Here is a 20016-nt window from a genome sequence, read left to right on the forward strand (position 1 = left end):
CACAATGTAATATAATAAAAATATAATTTAAAAGGCCTTAAAATAAGGAAATCCTGCCCTTGGCAAGGATGTGGATGAACTTGGAGAACATTATGCTGAGTGAAATCAGCCAGACACTGAAGACATATGTTGTTATGATCTCGCATGTGGAATCTAAAGAAGTCACACTCATAGAAGCTGAGAGTAGATGGGTGGCGTAGGGACTAGAGGGTGGGAGATATGGTGAGATGTTGACAAAGTATAAAATCAGTTATTCAGGGGAATAATTTCTGGATATGTACAGCATAGTGACTATAGTTAATATTACTGTGTTATATACTCGAAATTTGTTGAGAGATCTTGTGTTCTCACCACATACCCACATAAAAGGTAATTATGTGAGTTGATAGAAATGTGAGTTATCTTGATTGTGGCAGTTATTTCACAATATATACATATATAAAACATTAGTCTACACAGCTTAAATATGTATAAGTTTATTTGTCATTTACACCTCAACATAGCTGGAGAAAAAAAGCTATAAATAAAGAAAAGATATTCCCATATTTGTGGGTTGAAAGACTATATTAAGATGAAAATACTCACTAAATTGATCTATCAATACAAATATTTTATATACAAAGTCATGAAGAATCCACTAAACTCCTTGAACTAATGAATGTGGCAGGTTACAAAATCAGCACAAAATATTAATTGATAGAAAAAATCAATATCTAAAGAGGGGTGAGCAAATCTAGGTTTATAGTTGTAATACAAGTAAATAATACAACAATTCAGAAATGATTATGAAAGAATAAACTCTGTTTCTGTGCTCACAACTGTCACTTACTTTTGCCTACCTTGTACGTGAAGAATGAATTAAACCACAATGGGACACCACATCACGTCCACTTGGTTGTCTAAAATAAAGAGACAATCACAAGTGCTGCTTAGCATGTGGAGAAAATTGGAACTCTCATACATTGTTGATAGGAGTGTAAAATGGTACAGCTACTTTGGAAAACAGTTTAACAGTTCCTCAGAATGTTAAAATAGAGTTACTATAGCATATAACCCAGCAATTCAACTCCTAGGTATATTGCCAAGAAAAGTGAAACCATATGTCCACACCAACTTTGTATACAAATATTTACTGAAGCATTATTTAGCAGAGCCAAAAAGGGGAAACAGTCCAAATTCCCATTAACTGATGAATAGATAAACAAAAAGATAGTGTATCCATATAAGAGAAAATCACTGAGCAATTTTTAAAAAGTACTGATTCATGCTACAACATGTATGGACCTTAAAAATGCAATTCATAGGGAAAGAAACCAGTCACAAATGATGATATATGATTTCATTTAGAATTCAGCAGAGCTAGAGGTAATGGAAAGGGGAAGTAATTGTTAATAGCTATGAAGGTTCTTAAGGGGATGTTTAAAATGTCCTGAAATTAAAGTTTGGAGATACTTACATCCAACTCTGTAAACATATTAAAAACCACTAGACTACACACTTAAAATCTGTGAATTTTATGGTTTGTGAAATACATTCAATAAAGGTATTTTTTAAAAATCTAGTTCTGGGCCTACTATCTTCCTGATATTTGCTCACTCTCTCCCAAACTTCACTTCAGTCATGTTGAGTATAACCCATTCTTGAACATCCTATACTAACTATTGAGAATTTGAACTTGCTGTTCTCGCTGCCGGGGTTACTCTCACCGTGGTGCTTTCAATGCCCACGCCTTCTGTTATTCTGTCTGAGCTCCACTGCTGTCCCTTAAGATAACTTTTCACAGTCACCATCCTTTCTTCATAGTTCTAATCAGCTTGGAAATCACATTTTTTTCTGTAAATTTGTCTGTTCACTTCCATATTTTATATTCCCATTAATGAAATATTAGCTCTATAAGGGCAAACGCATATCTATTTTGTTAATTGACTTATCCCCAATGCCTAAAGAGCACTTAATATATTATAATCACATAATGTCTATTTTTTGATGAGGGAAGTGACAAAAAATAAAAATGGGGTGAAGCAAAAGCACTGTTAATCAGTACTAACCATACATTATGTCTTGTCTTATAACTTATTTTCATCTTTTCTAGAATAACAACATTCTAGAGATGCATGAAGATACCTTCTGCAATGTTAAAAATTTGACTTATATTCGCAAGGCACTAGAAGATATACGATTGGACGGAAACCCTATCAATCTCAGCAAAACTCCGCAAGCGTATATATGCCTACCCCGTTTGCCTATTGGGAGTCTCGTCTAAAACAGACAGCAATCATCGTTGTGAGGACAGCTACAACAAAACAGTTCTTACTGCTCTCCTCACAAACAAAGCTGAGCGTGACAACACTTGCACATTTATATCATTACATAAAATGCAACTGAAAGTTTTAAAATATAATGGCACTTAAGTAATCTCAGAAAACACTACATGAGTCAGGAATAATCCAAAAGATGTACAGAAAGTGCAAAAACAAATGACAGAAAATGTTTCATAGATATTCCTATAAATCACCTATAATTTGCAAGTTTTAGGGATTTATATCTTCTGTAATTTCAAATTAAGCATATAAGGAATAAAAATTAAAGATGAACACTTTAGGTTTATTACCAAGATTTAGATGTTTTCAATTAAACTTTTCTATTTCTTTTTTTTTCACTAAAGCATGTTTCTATTTCCAAATTCATTAAAGAAAATGAAGAAAATAATAAAAGTATTTAAAAATTATGATGGTCATGTGTGAAAATATTTATTATAATTACAACATGCAAGTTATCATAAGAATAATACACAGAGCTTCCATTTTGAAATAACAATATTTTATCATCTTACAGACCTGTCAACTCATTTTAGACCTTTGCTAAACTAAGTTACTTGGTGTATGTCTGTGCATGTGAAAAACAATGATCTATAAAAATGGAAAATATAGATGATGATATAATAACCATACTAAGGAAGAAGTTAAGAAAGCCTTCTAGGGAAAGTTGATTTTTCTGAAATTTATGATCAGAGTGCAGGCTTATGGTTAAAAACTGAAAGAAAACAAAGAATATAAAATGAAAGGTGATTTTCTTTCCAGCTGCGAACCACAAGTCCACTTCCTAGAAATAACTAGTCAATTGTTTCCCGCAAATCTTTATGAAGTTTTCCATGAACAACAAAATCTTTCACATAAATAATTTACATCTTTTTATACAAATATACATACTTATGTATGACATGTGTACACATATCACCACTATGAATGCATCTGTCCACTGAAACATGGATTTTTAAGTGTGAAAGATGATCGCTACTCTGAACCATTCTTGTTTCACTTAAAAATATTTCTTAGAGGTTTTTCCTTATCAACACATACAACTCTACTGATTCTGAAAATCACATATCAGCCTGTTGCGTGTATATACATTTGATTTGTTAGTATTTACAAATCAAAATGATCAAGCTATCATAATTTGATCATCTTCTTTTTCTTAGATAAGTCCCTTTAACATTTCATATAATACAGACTTGGTGATGATGAACTCCTTTACCTTGCCCTTATGTGGGAAGCACTTTATCTGCCCTTCCATTCTACATGATAGCTTTGCTGGATAGAGTAATCTTGGCTGTAGGTCCTTGCCTTTCATGACTTCAAATACTTCTTTTCAGCCCCTTCTTGCCTGCAAGTTTTCTTTTGAGATATCAGCTGACAGTCTTATGGGCACTCCTTTGTAGGTAACTGTCTCCTTTGCTCTTGCTGCTTTTAAGATTCTCTCCTTATTTTTATCATTGGATAATGTAATTATGATGTGCCTTGGAGTGTGTTTCCTTGGGTCTAACCTCTTTGGGACTCTCTGAGCTTCCTGGACTTCCTGGAAGTCTATTTCCTTTGCCAGATTGGGGAAGTTCTCCTTCATTATTTGTCCAATTAAGTTTTCAAGTTCTTGCTCTTCCTCTTCTCCTTCTGGTACCCCTATGAGTCAGATGCTGAAATATTTAAAGTTGTCCTGGAGATTCCTAAGTCTCTCCTCATTTTTTTGAATTCTTGTTTTTTCATTCTGTTCTGGTTGGATGTTTATTTCTTCCTTCTGGTCCAAACCGTTGCTTTGAGTCCTGGTTTCCTTCCCTTCACTGTTGGTTCTCTGTACATTTTACTTCACTGTTGGTTCTCTGTACATTTTCCTTTATCTCACTTTTTATAGCCTTCATTTTTTCCCCTATTTTTTGTCCATTCTCAACCATTTCTGTGAGCATCTTGATAACCAGTGTTTTGAACTGTGCATCTTGATAGGTTGGCTATCTCTTCATCACTTAGTTGTATTTTTCCTGGAGCTTTGATCTGTTCTTTCATATGGGCCTTTTTTTTTTTTTTTTTTTTTTGGTCTCAGCACACCTGTTAGGTAGTAAGGGGCAGAGTCTTAGAGGGCAGGGCAACCCACATTGCTATGTTGTGCTTCTGTATGTTGGGGAGGCCTCTGAGAGGGAACAATGCCTCTTGCTCTGCTCTCTGCCGGTTCTCAGTCACTTCCCCTGCTACCCACAATCAAAGTGGGCCCTTCTGGTGCTGATTCCCATGTAGGTGGGCCTGTGTACATTCTAGGACCCTGTGGGTCTCTCCAACAAACTCTCCTGTGAGGCTGGGAGTTTCTCCCACTGTCCCCTCAGTCCCCACAGATGTTTTGAGTCAGAGGTTTGAGGCTTTATTTCCCGGCACTGAAACTCTGGGTTGTGCAGTCTGTCTCACTCCCAAGTTGTTCCTCCCAGCTTATCTGCACATGAATGTTGGACCACCCAGTCCACCAGCCACCACCTTACCCCAAGTCCTCTCCATCCAGCTGCCCATCTCCGCCCCTTCTACCTGTCTGGATGAATGTTTCTCCTTTAACTCCTTCATTGTCAGACTTCCATACAGTTCGTTTTTCTGTCAGTTCTGGTTGTTTTTTTATTTTTAAATTTATCGTTGTCCTTCTTCTGGTTGTGCGAGGAGGCATAGTGTGTCTACTTTCACCTCCACTTTGGCCAGAAGTGTCGGACTGTCTCCTAAATCTATCTTATTGAAAGTACCATTTCAAGTGTCTCACATTCTTAATTGAAATCTGTAATTCTAAAACTGACCCCTCATTAAATGTAGTTTTTTTTCTTAAATAACATAACTTTATTTCTCTGTCTATTTGCTACACACATTTATTTTCTCTAAATATTGTGGGTTATTTCCCATGGGGGGAGAACACTTCATTCTATTGCCCCATAATATAGTGTACTTTAAAACTATCTACAAGCAAACATTTCCATGTTAAAATTCCTAAATAATTATTACTGAATACATATGTTCTTCAGATGACATGAGTACAGTATGTTGTATTAATCCTCTGAAAATCCAGAGCTTTGTAGAATTACTTATATTTTTAAAGAATAATAATGAATGATATGTACACACAATTATGAGTATAAAAGTCACATCCTTACTTCTTTTCAAATCTGTGGCAACATTGTCTTTGTAGTTATCACGTTACAAAGTTAACTTTAACAATTTGCTTAAGTAATATGAGGGTTTATAAATTTTTAAAAATACCACAGTGATACTTCCTGATGCATAACACACTTCACTAATTTGGAAACTACCCCTACAGCTTCCTAAATTATCAAGAAAACAGAAGGAGTAATTTTAAATCCCTTTATCTCACTTTTGAGAAGCCTGAAAAAGTTAATACCTTGCGCTTAGCTTCTGTGACCAATAGATGGCACCTGCACTTTTGGTTACAATCACTATAGCCCAGAGATTTTCAATCAGCATGCAGCCAAGTGGCATAGGAGTGTGCTGCAAGATTTTTAAAACATGCAATACCTGACTACTTAGTCAGGGGCACTGATTTCTTTTCCTTTATGTTGTAAAATAAAAAAAAGACAACAGCCAGTACAACAATAGACATCTGGTGTGAATGAATCAAAATTATATGTAAGTTTTTTGTTTTATTTGTTTTTGGTGGATCGGCAAAAAATATACTTTTTGATGTGCTGCAAAATTTTAGCAATTAGTTTATGTGTGCCATGAGGTGAAAAAGGTTGGAAAAAAGGTTGGAAATCACTGCTATGGGTGAATATCTTCAGGGTGGAAAAAGATAAGTCTTTGAGAGTGTCTAAATTATATATTATCCTACAGCAGTGCATTGCTTACTAAGATGAATCTAAAAACATTTGTTGTACTTCATTTCTCTGACTAAATATATCAGGCACATCTAACTTCTCTCTGAAACTTTTTATTTACAAATTTAATTAGTTGAGGCTTGCTTTCCAAAAGCCAATTGAAAAACTGAAAAATGTTAAAATTTTATAAATATACCCAAATCCACTGAACTGGAATAACTAACAATTCATATTGGCAACCTGGAATAGTTTAAATATGGCATGATTAATCAAGTATAAAAACAAAGTGTCTATCTTCTCAGTTGGTTTTGCATAGGGACTCCTGCTGACTGAATTTTGAATGAGTTACTACTGCCATCAAGTGTTTGAATTCATTCAAGTCACCTAAATACACAAAAACGAACACCAAGATCACGGGGTGTTTTCAACTTAACAACCTAATGTTCTGCATAACATAAAGCACGGCAAAATCATGTGACACTTAGCAGAATTTCAAATGCAACAATGTCATTAAAGTCTGCGAAATAAAATAGTTAATATGAAGTACATATTTTGCTAAATTTACTTGATTTATGGCAAACAGAGTCTAAATTGAATCCCAATTATTTCCAGCCTCTTGGTGTTCATCCCTTTGTTTAATCCTCTCTCTCTGAGTGCTGGTAGGACATGTGCCTTGCTTCTAACCAATAGGATATGGCAAAGGTGATGGATGTCACAATGTCAAGCCTATGGTTATGATAAACACATGTGTGTTTGTATTTATTGTGCTAGAACGCTCTAGGGAGGCCGTTTTTGCTGCCTTGATGGAGTAAGCAGCCATATTGAGGAAGCTGTTGTCAAGGATCAGTGGGCAGCCTCTGGGGACTGCTATTGTTCCTTAGGTCATGTGGTAGCCTTAAACCTGAAGGCATCCTTCAACCAATACACAGCTAAAAGCAGGACTCTCAGTTATTCAGCCACAAGGAAGCAAATTCTGCCATACACAACCTTCTGCCGTAAATAATGTTGGAAGCAGATTTTCCCACATTGAGCCCCAGGATGAGAACCCAAGTTGCCAAATGACTTGATCACAGCTGGTGAGACCCTGAGCAAAGGACACGATTAAGCTCTTGCTGCACCCATGACACTTGGAAAGTCTGATATAACTAATGGATATTGTTTTAAGTCACTAAGACTGTGGGAATTTTTTAATGAAACAATAGAAAACTAATACCATATATAAAAATGTAAGTGTGTTGTATTTTAATGTTGAATCAGACCACTTTTTTATTTTTCAGTATTTAAAGAATGATTCAATTAAAATGTCTTAAAAATTCCTTAATTGTGATACTGAAGGGTGTGTTTGACAGGTTCTGGTGCTAATTTTTTTGGAGGATTAACCAGTAATGAACAATTTGCATTATAATGCCAATATGTTCAAAAGCTAGAAGTGAAAAATTGCAATTTGCTGCTTCTCTTACAAAGAGGAAGAGCAGGGAAAGACAATACTGCATTAATTTTTTAAATTATATTTTATTGATTATGCTATTATAGTTGCCCTTTGCCCTCCTTTGCCCCCCTCAACTGAGCACCCCCTACTTTCTCAGGCAATGGTCCCGCTATTGTTTATGTCCATGGGTCATGTGTGTAAGTTCTTTAACTACTCCATTTCCTATACTGTACGTTACATCCCCATGGCTGTTCTGAAACTATTTGTACTTCTTAATCCTCTTACCTCTTCACTCATTCTCACCCTTTCCCCTACCATCTCTCAACCTTACAGTAACAAACTTCTTCTCTCTTGCTTTCAAGAGTCTCTCTATCTGTTTAACCTTTGGCCTTTCAATAATGATGTGTCTTGGAGTGGGTGTCTTTGCATCCATCATAATTGGCACTCTGGGCTTCCTTGAACTTGCATGTCTATTTCCTTCAACAAATTGGGAAGCTTTCTTTCACTATTTTTTTCAGATAGAATTCCAAATTCTTGCCCTTTCTCTTTTTCTTCTGACATCCCTATGAGGCAAATGTTGGACCTCTTAAAATTGTCCCAGAGGATGCTTCTGCTATCCTTGTTTTTTTGGATTATTTTTTCTTCTTCTTGTTCTGCTTGGTTGCTTTTTGCTTCCTTATGCTCCAAATCATTGATTTGATTCTTGGCTTTCACCCTCTCTCCTGTTGTTTCCCTGTAGATTGTTCTTTATTTCAATTAGTGCATCCTTTGTTTCTGACTGGATCTTTTTTACACTGCTGAGGTTGTCACTGTTTATAAAGATTCTTGAGCATCTTTATAAACAGTATTTTGAACTCTGCATCTGATAGATTGCTTATCTCCATTTCATTTAGCTCTTTTCCTGGAGTTTTGTTCTGTTCTTTCATTTGGGCCATGTTTCTTTGTCTCCTCATTTTGGCAGCCTCCCTGTGTTTGTTTCTATGTATTAGGTAGAGCTGCTCTGACTGTGTGTTGGTAGTGTTGCCTAATGTAATAGGTGTTCTGTAGGGTACAGTGGCACAGCCTCCCATATCACCCAAGCTAGGTATACAAGGTATGCCCTTTGTGGGCTGAGTACACCCTCCTCTTGTATTTGAGTCTTGGTTGCTGTTGGCAGATCAATAGGAGGGATTTACCCAGGTCCATCAGCTGCAAGGATTGGCTGTGACCCCTCACCTCCACCCTTTGTGGAGGATCAGCTGTGCAGGAGCAAGGCGGTGGTGCTGTGACATGGTCTGTATCTGTCCACTGGGTACACTGGTCCTGGGGTTTCCCAGGTCAGCCTCATCTGTGTTTTTCCCAAGGCACCCTGTGTGAGCTATAAAGCAATCTGAGAGAGCTGCTACTTATGCTGGGCTTAGAGATTCCCAGGTGAAGCCAAGCTGTGACTCTAATCTGGCTCCTGCTAGGGCTTACGGAAGCCAGCTGTTGCTTGTTTGATAGGACTTAGGAACCAAGACCAGCCATTCATATGGAAAAGCAACTTGGGTGGGCCCAGTAAGTTGGGTAGGGGAGAGACTGGGGATCTCCAAGGTAGGTCAAATAGTATTAGGCTGACTGAGTCTCAGATATGGCACCAGCTTACTGACTCTGTGGGGGGAGGGTTTATCAAAGAGACAATGCGCGCCTTGATGCCACACACTTCAGTTTCACTCTGTATACCACTTGTGTCTTTAAAGCTGCTACCCCAGTGCTGGAGTTCACAGGGAGTGAGTCTAAGTAGATGAGTCCATGTGTGGGTTCTTTAAGAGGAACTGCTTCGAGCTCCAGCAGTTTCTTCCACTGACTCAATCCCCACTGGTGTTTGCCACAAGAAGTTGTAGGGACTTCTCTTCCTGGCACTAGAATTGTGGGCTGGGGGGCTAGGTGTTGGTCTGGGACTCCTTGCTCCCAAGATATCCCTCCTGAAATTTTTATCCATATGGGTGTGGGACCAGCCTGATCTGCATCAGAGCCCCTCCTGCCAGTGTGGATGGATGTGGTCTCTATAATTCTGTAGTTGTCAGACTTCCATTCAGCTCAATTTCAGACATTCCTGAGTGATGGTTGTTCTATATTTAAGTTGTAAATTTGTGCTTGTGCAAAGAGGAGAGCCATGTCTGCCTATGCCACCATCTTGGCTGGAAGGGTATTAATGTTTTTTAGTAGAAGTATGAAAATTAAAGATACAAGGTCTGTCCAGAAAAACTCCAGCCATTGTTAATAAAACGAGAACAGTTTGCTCAAGTTGGTGTAATTTGTCAACCAAAGAAAGTGGACTGGAATATGCATGTGTCAACAATGACATCTTCACTGTACTAGTCAGTGGGGGCAGTATATGCCATTGAGTGAGCATGTGTATTGTGTGACCACTGCATTTAAAGTGACTGAGTGAGTAGAGCAAGGAATCTGTGTCAAATTTTGCATTAAGCTTGAACATTCCTCAGCGGAAACTATTTGGATGAATCAGAAGGGCCACAGCTATTGGCAACTGATGATTGGCAGCTTCATCATGACAACATGCCTGCTCATGCATCACATCTTATGTGGAGATTTTGGAGAAACAGCCCTGAGTTGGCACCATGTGACTTCTGGCTTTTCCCCAAACTAAAATCACCTTTCAAAGGGAAGAGATTTTGGACCATTGATGAGATTCAGGAAAATACGACAGGGCAGCTGATGGCAATTGGGAAAACTGTGTGAGGTCCCAAGGTGCATCCTCTGAAGAGGACTGAGGTGTCATTGTCTCATGTACAATGTTTCTTGTATCGTTTATCTTCTTCAATAAATGTCTCTATTTTTTATAGAATGTGGCTAGATACTTTCTGGACAGTACCATGAAAAAAGTATATAAAGCCAGTATTATTTGTGTAAGGTTCACATCACCTGATAAAAAAAATATATATATATGTCCTCAATTACCTGTCAGGTTTTCATCTGTTTTAAAACAAAGAAGAAACTGATCAGAATTCCACTAGAGCAATGCGGTCAATTTCTAAAGCTCTCAGTTAAAACCCAATATTATATACCACACGTGTCCGTAGGAAAGTAAGTCTGGAATATCACCAGTCGATTTTGAGTTAGGCAGAGCATGGGGAGAGTACATCCAGAAAGGGACGCTGTACGCCAGAAGTGTCAGTGCTCTGCACTTTGGGTGACACAAGCTTGTCTTCCGGAAACCATGGGGCAAATAAAATTGAAGGAAGCCTATGGCATCTATAGGTCCCATGGCAAAGGGTGGAGTCCTGATCTCAGCATTTCCCCATATTGTTCTCAGTTTTCACTCAGTTTGCAAGTGACCTTTGCAAACTTCAGGGATTCCCCACATTTTGCTTCTTTGTCATTTAATGGAGGCATGTATAGACTCACGTTCCCAGTGGCAAGTGTTCCATTTTGCACAATTCCACTTACTACATGAAGGTATTAAAGGGGGATATACTCTGGGAAACTTTTCTGTAGGATCGAGCCTAGGTAGCAGTTGTTTGGTGCTTCTTCACAGCAAAATTGAGTACAGGGCAGAAAGATTTCCTATATACTCCCTGCCGCTACTCATACACACCTCTCCCATTATAAACATCCTCATCAGAATGATACATTTGTGAAAATCAATGACCCACACTGACACATTATTGTCTCCCAAAGCCTATAGTTTCCACTGGGGTGCACTTGATGTTGTACATTCTTTGATTTGGATAAATGTATAATGACATGGATCTGCCAAATTCTGCCATTCCAAGTAGGTTCACGTCTACTTAAACCAAAGCCCATATTCTTAACCACAATACCTTAAAGGCTCCCAATGTGTGTGCTGTCTGACCAATAATGGAACAAAAGGAAAGACATGCTGGAATACTTTTATTTTCAAGAACCCATGGGATATGTCAACGGACATTTGCGTGCTATACTACCATTAGCAAAGTGCCCTCTCATACTGGTCTCATTTGCTCATCACAAGAGTCCTATTTAAGGTGGGTGTGTAGTATAGTGTAACAATGTTAAGAACTTGGGCTCTGGGGTCAAACATGTCTGGGCTTAAAACTAGCCCTAAAGTTCATTAGCCCCCTGACCTTGACCAAATTAACCTCTCAGTTCCCAAATATGTGCTACCAAATATACGGTAACAAGGCACACCTCACAAGATAGGCATGGCGATTATGAGCCCATGGCGCGCAGTAAGCAAAACGATAAATGTTTGCGGTCTTGTTTCCTGTATCACGAACGGAGGCCCCGGGTGTTGGAAGGTAGGCACTGACCATGGGTAAGTAGCGCGCCGAGTTTTCTGACTCGAAGAGCTTTCTGTTTATCCCCTTTGCCCCCGAAGGGATTGGATGTACATTTATCAGCACGCAGTTCTCTGAGCTCCCCTCCCCGCCCAGTTGCCCCCGACCCCGGGTTCTGCCAAAGAGCCATCTTCTAAATCCCCACGCCTGCCAGTCGTACAAAGGGTTCAGATAAACTGCCTCAAGCTTTTCCTTAATGGGGAGACACAGAGTTAGTCACCGCCCCTACTCGCCTCCCTCAAAACTGCGTCACAAGCCCCCTGCGAACAGTCACCCGGCACCTCGTCCTTCCGGCCAGAACCCTGCCTCCGCGCACACGGCCAGAACGGCCTCAATGCCGATTGGCTGTTGCCCAAGGCAACCAAGGACGCGCTGGGCACGCGGGCCCTCCGCGGGTATTTAAAGGCTGTTGCTGCCCGCGCCACCTCAGTCCCCACAGTACGCTGACAGAGAAGCACCTAGGCTGAGAGGGAGCAACGAGGTAACACACAACCCCTGCTTCCCTGTTCCCCAGCCCCAGCCTTCGCTGAGTTGGGTGCGTGTGTTACCCGGAAGCGGCTGTCAGTAACTTCCTCCCCGCCATCTTTATCCAGCGCCAGCCCCACCCAACCCGCCTGGGCAAGACAACGAAGGACAGGAGATTAGCACGGAGGAGCCAGTGAGCTAGCGAGCGGAGAAGAGGGGTCCCCCTGGAAAGAAAAGTCAGTCGGGATCTCAGCGGCAGGCACGTGCTGCTGTGTGGAGAGACACGGGGTGACGAGGCTCTTCAGACTGTCGAATCTGGCCAGATTTGAAGACAGTTTTTTTAGGACGTTTCGACTTAGACTTCTTGAAGCTCCTGAACCATGACCCAGACTCTCGGTAACTTGGGCAGCGGCTGGGCATCCTCTGCTCCATTTCGCACTGGGTCTTCCTGCCACCAAAGGCGCAAGGGTCCTCCAATTTACAAGCCACGGCATCGCTATGGTCCCAAGGCCGAGAATGAGCCTCCGAGGAAACAGCCGAAGCAACAGCACCGCTGGGGCCATTGGTTCCAACCACCCCAAAGTCCTTATTGGGCCATGTACTCTCACTGGGGGTGCTGGGGAGGGCCCTGGTGCCCACCTCCAATGGGATACCAGAAGCCCCCAGGGCCAGTGCAAGTGACCCGCATGTATGGTCTGCACCCGGTCTGCCTTTGCTGTTGCTCTTGCTGTCATGGGCCCTGGACCCCGGGCTGGCTGAGGCCACCTGGCAAGAAGAAGCGGTGGGGCCGCAGGGGTGGTGGCCTGCGCCGTCACCCTCGCCGCCCCTTCAAGAAGAGCCCACCCGTGGATGGGAGCAAGCTGCTGCAGCCCGTCAACCTGTGCGAGTGGCAGGTGCCTGACATGCGGGTGCCTGGCTTGCAGGCGCCCCGCAACACCACCCAGTTCATCATGAACCAAATCTACGAGGACATGAGGCAGCAAGAGGAGCTGGAGCGCCAGCAGGAGGCTCTGAGAGCTCAGCAGGCCCAGGAGGGCAAAAACGATGCGCCCCCCAGTGGTGGTGAGGAAGACACAGAGCTGCCTGACATCTTGTACGGCTTTGGGCAGAATCCTCTGGCCTTTACTCCTGACCCTGAGGAGGAAAATCAGTCTCTTGCCCCACAGCTAGTGGAAAAAGAGGAGAAAAATGATGAGCGTGATGAGGAGTGTGATGGGAAGGAGGAAGAGAGTGAGGAGGAAGATGAAGAGGCAGAAACCCAGGATGAAGAGGAGATAGAAGAGGCTGACTATAAAGGGGAGGAAGAAAAGGAGGAGGAAGAGGAGGAGGAGGAGGAACCGGAGAAAATAGAAGAGGAGGAGGAAGAGGAAGCTGAGGAAATAGAAGAGGAGGGGCTGGAGGAGGATAAGCAGGCAGAAGAAGAGAATCATTTGACTTTGGATATGCCGTTATCATTCCTGCTGGGGGATGAAGAAGAGAGAGAACTTTACAAACTGTTCGTATTTAAGCCTGAAACAAATAATTCCTAAAGTGCTACAGGAAGCTCTCCTCATATTACAGGATACTAACTGTTAGAAAGGGATATGAGAAATGGAATGGAACTGATTTGAAGCTAAAATGGATTAGCAACTTATTAAAAACCTATTAAAAAGTGAGTTCCATTAATAAAAGTATCCATGAAAACCCCTCTTTGGCCATGATAAAAATTTAAAAAATTGGTGTGTCTGTGTATAACTACGGGTGGAGGAAGGAGAGCTTTCAAACATAATTTAATTCGAAATGATTAAAGGCCAAATATTTTATTACTACAGTTTGAATGTTTTCTTTTGGTGTTTTCCCCTCTAGACATCCAAGTTTTCTTTTTAATTCTGGCAATGCTAAAAACTATTTTCATAATAATGTATATGATTTATAATTTATATGATTACCTACTTAATGAGTTTGAAATCAATAGCTCTTCTGACTATTACATCCATAAGAAGGACATGTTGTTTCTACTGAATACCCATCAGTTCTCTTAACATAAAAACCCAAATCATTTTAATAAAGCTATTAATTTAAATTTTCTGTATATTTCTCATCTTCAGAGGTCATTTTTGAGGGGTGTATTTTGGTAGCCCCATTTGCATGCAGTCTCGGTGGCATCACTCATTTATAGTCCTTGTTCCACAGTGCTATGGATCTTCCTCAGAAGAACATGAAGTTGCTTCTGTGGAACTGGTTATCTGCCATGGCCTCAACAGTCTATACCATGCATGGAGAGGAATCCCCATGGTCAGAAGTCAACTTGCACATCAAGTTAAAATCCAAGGTAACTGCAAGCAATGGAGCATAGCTTAGCTTTTGCAGCCATCTTCCTAGATATATTCCTTACCATAAATTCACAGGAATCATAAAAATAGTTTTTGCAAAATGGATTATTGCCCTATTGGGGGTGGAATATTATTTCTTGCCCAGTTTTTCTCCCTTATAAAGGAGAGTAAAACAAATGTGTAAGTGCAAGCTTGCATGAGCTGATTTCTAATGTCTAAACTATTATGGAAAATACATCAGTCAAAACAATAGCTTCTATTTACACATTTTTAGGTATAATATATGTCTTCCTGAACACTTAATTCTCATAACTTAGAAAAGTGTCATCCATAGCATATTTCCAGAATAGATGGGACTCCCTAGATGAAGAATTTCAGCCTGTTATTCAAAGATTATATCTTTTCACAAACTTCTAAGTATACTTTGAATCATAATTTGCTATTTTGTGAAGACTGTATGGTGATATCTTACATGGATGTTGAGTTTTACTAATATACACCAGTGTATTGCAGCTTCCAGGGTGATGAGCTATTAAATTATTTTGCTCCTCATTTCTTATTACTTAAATATCAGATATCTATCCAGCAATACTTCAGTAGCCAAAAGGGTGAACAGAAGAAGAAGAACTAATGCAAACATTGCGGGAATTTTTAAATGATATCAAACACTCCAAACTATAGCAGTGAATAACCAAACATTTAATTATATTCTAAGAAATAATTTCTTGCAAAATGTAATTTTTGAGTTTAAAAGTAGTTTAAAAGTGGTCACCTATATGCATCTTTAATGTATGTATGCAGAGGGAATCCAAGAATTTTGCTCCTGGTCAATCCTGATTCTGGTCAATAAATCTTTCTTTACAAGGCATAGCACCCAAACACTTTATTCATGACAAATAATCACCAACTGTTAAATATGTTCTTATTAAAGAAACCTTTTCATTTAGGACTCAGTTTCTTCAACTAGCACATCTGGACAATTCTCAATTTATTCTTACAGAAGTTTCTACTTTTACATTAAAAAATTCAACATATTGACTCTGCACACACAAGGCATTATCCACAAGTCATTGCAAAGGTTATAAACATTAGCAATGACTCAGGAGTTCACCCTAGTTGACATACCATTGTTCAAGAAATATTTACTGAACTACTTAGGGACTAAGCACTGTGAAGAGTGAACACCCTACTCTCATGTTGCTTATAGTTTAGTAGAAAAGACAAACATTAAATGGTTAGAAAAATTACTCAGAGCAACTATTGTAAAGGAAATGTACCACTTTGAAAGGATATGTCACAAGAGAACCCAAAAGTGAAGCTGGCAGTGTTTAGATGTTTACTACAGACAGAGGGATCTGTGTGTCAAAAGGCCCGAGAGCAAGGAGGAGCTTGGTGCCTTTGAGAAACTGAGAACCGAGGACCAGAGTGTCCTAAAGGAGTGGCTAATGAGAAGCAAGAGAGGTAAGCAACCCCAAATTATCTGTTTATTTCTGTGGTATCTATATATTCTGAATAGACACCAGCAAAAATTAAAGGACAAAATTACTATCGATGATTCTCTACCTGACTTCATGTTTTTTGTTTTTTTTGTTTTTTGTATTAGTTAGATACTGTGATGGTCCCTTAACTAATCCTGAAGGTTGATAAAATCATGTCATGGGTGAGAATAGGCATACTGAGATGCCTATTACCTTTTTCAGAGACCTCCCTCACATGACCACGTAATGAAGGGGCCCTGAGTATTGTTGCTCAGCGTGATTGGAGCACCATAGCTTTAAACTTCAGTGGAGAACCTCTGCACAGCTTGTTCAGTACAGCCTGATGAGTCAATAGTATCATGTTGATATAGAACATGAATACACCCAGTCACTAGTTTTAGAGGTAAGTATACATTTGAAGAAAACATTGTCTAAAATAAGCTCATTGTTAAAGTGATTTCAAACTTGTTAACACAATGATAATGAAGTGTCACTTAGCCATTTCTTTCAAGAATGGAGGTGTTTCCTTTGTCATTTGTCAGAAAAATAACAATTTACTTAGGAGGCCTGGGCTTAAAGAATCTTTACTGTCTATTCTCAGGTGTTTTTACATGTAGAGGTTCTGATATTTTCCTTTTCTAGTGACTGACAGCACATTTCTTGATTTATCTTTATTACTTTGTCTCCACAGCAAGTTAAAGAGACTTTTTTTTCTGTAAAAATATTAGCCCTCAAAGGATGGTAAATATACTTGACATTTAGAGATCAACTCAATTCTGAATACAATTTTATAGCATATGCATATGAAGACAGTAAATCCAACATAGTTACTTTCATTAAAATAAACACATGAGGTGCATTAACCAGTCCTGCCAGCTACACCAAACCTACAGTGTCTGAGAAGAAAATGACACAAATATCACCCATAGGAGTTCTGGAGCAAGGGAATGAATAGGACAATAAAATGGTTTCTTAAATTTCAGCAGCATAATAAATTGATGTATGCATCTATATTGTTTACACTTAGGTTCAAATTAATACAATCACAATGGAAAATTACTCTGAATGCTTCTGAATCACTTTGGCCTTGACTACATGTGTATTTAAAGCAAAATCAGAATGTGGCTTTGTCTTAACTGTTTTAGTACTAGCATTGTTCTGCAACTATCCAGGCCAACTGATGGAAAAGGAAGAATTTGGGCACCTGTGTTGTCACCGTTGCCTAAGTAACCTGAGGTGGGAGACTTGTGTCTCTGTTTCCTCAAATGTAGCTGTCATCCTGCATTCCCTCAGGCCTATTATGAAGACCAGATAAATGAGTACGTAAGAAGAATTGGCAGTTCTGGCTGTTTTTTGTTTTTAGATTGGCTGTTATCCTTCTTACTATTGTGCAAGGAGGTGAAGTATGTCTTCCTATGCCTCCAGAATCTTAAAAGCAGCAAGAGAAAAGAAGAGAGTTACCTGCAAAGGAATTCCCATAAGACTGTGAGCTGATTTCTCAAGAGAAACTTTGAAGGCAAGAAGGGACTGACAAGAAGTATTCAAAGTGATGAAAAGCAAGGACCTACAGCCAAGATGACTCTATTCAGCAAAGCTATCATTTAGAATGGAAGGGCACATAAAGTGCTTCCCAAGCAAGGTAAAGTTAAGAGCTCATCATCACCAAGCCCTTATTATATGAAATGTTAAAGGGACTTAACAAAGAAAAAGAAGATGATCAAATTATGAACAGTAAAATGACAACAAACCCACAACTATCAACAACTGAATCTAAAAAAACCTAAGCAAATAACTAGAACAGGAAAAGGATCACAGAATGGAGATCACATGGAGGGTTATAAGCAGGGAGGGGAAAGGGAGGAGAATGGGGGGAAAGGTACAAGGAATAAGAAGCATGATTGGTACATACAAAACAGACAAGGGGAGGTTAGGAATAGTATAGGAAATGGAGAAGCCAAAGAACTTATATATATGACCCATGGACATGAACTAAGGGGGTGGGTAATTGCTGGAGGGAATGGGGATATGGGGGGGGGGGCAAAGGGGAAAATAATGAGACAATTGTAATAGAATATTCAATAAAATATATTTTTAAAATTTTAAAAATTGCATTACAGATTGAACTCACTGTTAATCATTATGTACTAAACTACATTTTATAACTGAAATTATCTCAATTTCTAAATACGAGATCAGTCTAAATTCATCAACAAGGCTCAGGAAATCTCATCTCTTTGCAATTCTTTGGGACTGAGATATTCAATTATTTATCTGTTACCACTGAACTAAGAGTGAACTTACTTGTCCTTGAAATTTAGTTTCAGCTTCTGGTAAAATAGTGTGCAAATATAGTGGCCTGGTGCTTTGATATTGGCATCAGTAATAATGGCACCACTGTAGAGTTTATTAGAAATGCAGATGCACTAGCTCTAATCCAGACCTACTGAGTTAGAATCTACCTTGTAGCAAGTGATATACACACACATTAAAGACCTATAAACTCTGTGGTTTAAGCGTTAGATGCATTTCAGACCCCTCATAAGAATTTTAGGTTTAAGACTGTGGTTTGTGGGTTCAAAACTTCCATTATTTATTACTTGAGTGTTCTCAAGAATGTTATTGACATTTTTGGCTTCTCATCTGTAGTATCTACCTCGAGATTAAGTGAGATTATGAATATTTAATGAACAAATATTTAGCTAGTACTCAGAGCAGTGATATTCAGTACTTACCAGTTATATTAAGTATTCAATAATACATAAGACCCTTGACCTGTGCTTCAAACAACCATACATGTAAAATATCACAAGATAGAAAAGTGATTCATTAACTTTACTTTGTTTTTTCCTCAATAACTGCAATCAGATCAACTCCTTCAAGCTGTGCATACCATTGGGCAGACTATAAGAACCAATTAAATCTTTGGCACTGGATTCATCTTCAAAATACACTTTTTGGTCTTTATTTCCTCCACCTACTGCCAATAAATGATGTTTCCTTTCTACCCATGGCTAACAATACCTTAGTGGTTAGTGCTAGGAATTACCCTTTCAAATCAGGATTACTCTTTCCCATACGGGCAATGGATATTAGAATACAACTTTTCAAAATCAAAATACATGCTTCATATTGCTTAAAATCAAAGGTTCTGTCTTATGTTATACCTAAAAATATTGAAAATTCCAGGTAATATTAAAACCTACTATAAACCACCTATGAAGAACACTTCAAAACAGCTATTCAAAACATAGACCTAAGATTTCAAAAAATATATGAGCATATGCAAGATTCTTAGCATACATTATCACATTTAAATATAACCACCCTGTGAACTAATGCTTTACTTTCCTTTTACAGATTAAGGAACTGAAATGCAAAGAAGTAAATTGGGGACTCAAGTCCTCTGTTTTGAGTTCAAAGTCATGAATACAGATTACTGGAACATATCTCTCTGTTGCCTTATTTAAAACAACCTGTCTAGTAGCAAAATTTTCTTCAGAAGCTTGACCTGAGTTCCAAGGGGGGTTGGCACGAGGATCGTCTTTTCAATGTGTGGTTGGTAATGGTGACAGCTAAGGAAGAGACACTGGTATTATTGTCTCAATTATAATCCTTAGTAGGAGTTTTATAGTTGATATAAGTCATATGATCACAGTCTGACAGATTGTTGTTTAATAGTAAAGAATACAAATATACACATATTTGGTGGGGAAAAACCTAAGCACAATAAATTAGTCTAAGATGTAGTTGTGTTACTCCTCATCTATAATTAAAGGAAAATCAAAATTTTACTTTAGAAAATATTTATAATAATTTTTAGCTAATTTTATAAGTGTGTAAGATGATTGGATATAATTCAGAATAATGCCATATTATTGAAGGTTCTATCTTATGCTATGTCTAAAGA

At 38.9% G+C, this 20016-nt stretch overlaps 2 protein-coding genes across 2 annotated transcripts in view; both read left to right on the forward strand.

Moving 5' to 3' along the window:
• EPYC (epiphycan) overlaps window positions 1–2609 on the forward strand; it is a 39455-nt gene extending 36846 nt beyond the window's left edge. The window contains exon 7 of the mRNA XM_024559278.3: window positions 2093–2609. Coding sequence (XP_024415046.3) covers window positions 2093–2263 — 171 coding nt within the window. The 3' untranslated portion in view covers window positions 2264–2609. The remainder of the gene's footprint in view (window positions 1–2092) is intronic.
• Window positions 2610–12699: 10090 nt separating this feature from the next.
• On the forward strand, window positions 12700–13894 carry CCER1 (coiled-coil glutamate rich protein 1). Its single transcript, XM_024563846.2, is given in 2 exon segments — window positions 12700–13793; window positions 13795–13894. Coding segments are annotated over 2 exon segments (1194 nt in total).
• The last annotated feature ends 6122 nt before the right edge of the window (window positions 13895–20016 follow it).

This window comes from Desmodus rotundus, chromosome 3 (assembly GCF_022682495.2).
Source record: "Desmodus rotundus isolate HL8 chromosome 3, HLdesRot8A.1, whole genome shotgun sequence".
NCBI classification, from domain to species: Eukaryota; Metazoa; Chordata; class Mammalia; order Chiroptera; family Phyllostomidae; genus Desmodus; species Desmodus rotundus.